General features: G+C 36.3%; 1 protein-coding gene across 1 annotated transcript in view; it reads right to left on the bottom strand.

Moving 5' to 3' along the window:
- Positions 1–269: 269 nt before the first annotated feature.
- LOC111261173 (anoctamin-7) overlaps positions 270–3,240 on the bottom strand; it is an 11,779-nt gene continuing 8,808 nt past the window's right edge. Inside the window, exons 13-14 of the mRNA XM_086968593.1 lie at positions 2,050–2,181; positions 270–1,599 (exon numbers count right to left, since the gene is read on the bottom strand). Coding sequence (XP_086824719.1) covers positions 1,519–1,599; positions 2,050–2,181 — 213 coding nt within the window. The 3' untranslated portion in view covers positions 270–1,518. The remainder of the gene's footprint in view (positions 1,600–2,049; positions 2,182–3,240) is intronic.

Here is a 3,240-nt window from a genome sequence, read left to right as displayed (position 1 = left end):
ACGGTCATTGCTCTTCTGCTAATCTATTATACTGACAATGGTGTATCCGTTAAATGGCTTCCTTCTGCTTCTTGTAACCAATTTTGCAGTACCGCTAGAGCTAGAATAATTTCGAATAATAGTGTTCAGATGTTTAGCCAAGAATTCTATAGTATATTCAATAAATATATATATACGTTATATACCGCTTTCTCTATCGACTGTTTATTGCATATGTTGGTTTGCGTACGCAGATGCACTCGATAATTTCTACAAAAATCTATTGCAAAGAAAACAAGCTGGTGGTTTATTGGTAAAACGCTAAAAGTAATTAAATAATTAATCTGCCAGAACAATATATATAAACTTGATGAGCGAATGCTCGAACAGCTATGTTGATAGGTTCATTTATAAATCAATCTATAATACAAATATGGACATCTATGTTTATATCATGCATAACGGTAGATCTTCGACGTAGGACAAATAAAATTGACAACGGCGGAATAACCCAACAAATTCACAGGAAATGATGTCTATGAACCTCAAGGTAATCTTTTGTAAAGGTAAAAGGTATGTCAAATTTAGCATTACTGTTATGAATAATATTATCACTATTATTATGCACGTAAATATAATTTTTTTTTAAATAATAATTATTATTATTATTGATTGTACACGCGCAGCTATATATTAACTAGCCTACAGTCGCTAACATATTTACAAATTCACAAGGAAAAATTAGTCATGCAAAATGCGTATGCGTTGTTTGAACAGTCTCTCAGACTTTTAACTTCTGCTATTCACTAATGAACGATTTTTTCAGATGTATCCAAATGCAAAGCAGACATGGCAATACATCCCATTGCATCCAGAGGACGCTCTTGACTTTATCCCGTTGTCGGGTGAATACTGCGGTCGCGAAGGTCAGGGTCAGGCGTTTGTCACATACGAAACCCTTCTTTTATGGCCATGAGATCACTGCCTATTAACTTTGTCTACTAAGCTTGTGTTGGAATAGAATATACGATCTGTTCATCAATCAGCAGCCAACGATCAAAACTTTGTAGCTTCTCTCCGATCGTAAGAGCTTTCCCCAAAACCGGAAGATGTGTTTTTACTCCAACAAGCAGTGCTTATGGCTTCGATGAACAATGCGCTTCTATGGATACCTTCAGAAATAGGCTATCCCTCGTCAGATGATACTCTATATTTTAGAATATTGTATAGACAGCACACTTGAAATCGCAGTGCCCCATATCTACAAAACATACATGTTGATAAATGATCGCTTCCACCGAGCTGCCGTTCGTGAGATTCTGATCCACAGCGACCAGACGGTCATAATTCAATCATCAATTAAGTTAAGGGACTCGTGGCATAACTGCGGAAATCCAAACTTTTCTCAATCCAATCGTCGAGATTGAAAGAGCGCGATGCCTCCAGGATGACGTTCCAAGCTGTTCAGTTTATGAAGGTGTCTAGTGTCCTGAAAAATTAGGCTGTGCTTTGACTATTGATCATTAAGAATTTTCTTCTTCATGCAGGTGACACGACATTTTGTGGACCACCATCCGAATCGACATCTACCACAATTCCACCTGGGTCTTTCGCAGCAACCTAGAAGGTACCAATAAACACAAAGGTCTGAGCTCCTTGAACTTTGTTTATTCTTTAAGGAAACGATCTGGCATAATATATATTTATCGATAGATAGTTAATATCATATTTAATAGAGGGTTCCATTCTCTGTAATACTACAAGCACGTGAGTCTATTCTATTTGGAATTACGAAAGATTGATCCATTTTTTGGCGCAACCCCCTTAGCACTCTGCTAGAAGGCATCCTGTACTAAACATCATGCTTACGTCAGCTCATGTTAAATGGAGTGATTCGAAACTAGTTCCCATTTTGTAGTAATAGTTTAACCCGTAAAAAAGTATGTAAGTAGTTTCCAAAACCAATGGACTGGCAACAAATTAACTCTTTTTAGTTACTGTGAGTAGAATTTTCGATCTAATTCTAAGTCATTATTGAAATAAACAGTGTTATAGAGCTAAAATTCATACCTCTAATAAGTAGTTGGAGTCTGTAAGCGCCTGTTTCGCTAGATAACGCTCACGTCGCACCTGAACTGTAATATCATGAGGTACGTCGGGTACCAATCCATCAATCACCCGACAAATAATAAACACCACATGCTGAAAGATTAAAAAAAATACGCTAGTATGGAATGTATTCATATATGTGCACATATTTATGCCTAAAAAATGTTCAGCTTCAACATGAAAATGGCATAACTCATCAAAATATTCTAGAGACGTAAATAAATTTAAGAATACTCGTAAATATTTCAGCCATGTGGGAACGTCAGTTTATGGAACTGTTTAATACAATGGTTCATGTGAAGGAATGTTAACGTGGAAAAAGTGCTGTAGATCATTTAGTGGTCTTACACTTAGTGGTCACAGTAGCAAAAATTTAAAAATTAGGGTTCGAGTTGATTAACCATTTAACTTGTTTACTCGATATGGACTTTTTTTTTGTTTTCTAAGCTCAAGATCTCGCTCGCAGGACAAATATTTTTAATCAAACAATAAGGCCACCACATTTATACGCGTACTTCGCCATGTATGATGCCAACTATTATTTGGACGAATTAAAAATAGGGATGCATCGCTGAGAGAAAGATACTTATAATAATATTATGTTGAGGAATAACACAGCATTTGAGTAAAAAAAAACAAAAAGCCTTGTTTCTGGGTTAAGCTGTAGGCTTTTAGATTATCTACTTTCTTTTTTACATGCATACATGTATTAGATTATTACAAACGAATCCGATAGACTTTAAAATTGAATAACTTTTGAACTGCTTTTGAACCTCCACCAAACGAAATTCAGCTGATGAATACCTCAGTCGTCTAGTAACTGACAAATACCCTTTAATTTTGAAAATAGGTTGATAGTGACCAAGTTTTTTCCTTCGAAGGTTATAATGTCGCGTAAATTCATCGAAGGTTAGTGAAGACATTAGGCAAGAAAGCCTTAAACGAAGGCATAGTACTTAAATGGTGCAAACGTTTCAAGAACGAAAATTGGATTGTTGAAGACCCGCAAGAAGATGACCAGATGTCGAGACCTTAAAGACAAGAACGTACTGCCGCAGTCGGGGGGGCACTTCACGAAATAAAGCACTGACCCCGCGAATCCGGTCGACCAAAACTAGCATTTCACATGTAATGTGTTCCAAAATTGTATAT

Source organism: Varroa jacobsoni, unplaced genomic scaffold (genome assembly GCF_002532875.2).
Source record: "Varroa jacobsoni isolate VJ856 unplaced genomic scaffold, vjacob_1.0 scaffold_527, whole genome shotgun sequence".
Lineage (NCBI taxonomy): Eukaryota > Metazoa > Arthropoda > Arachnida > Mesostigmata > Varroidae > Varroa > Varroa jacobsoni.
The sequence above is the reverse complement of the archived record's forward strand: the minus strand, read 5'-3'. Positions and strand labels throughout refer to the sequence as shown.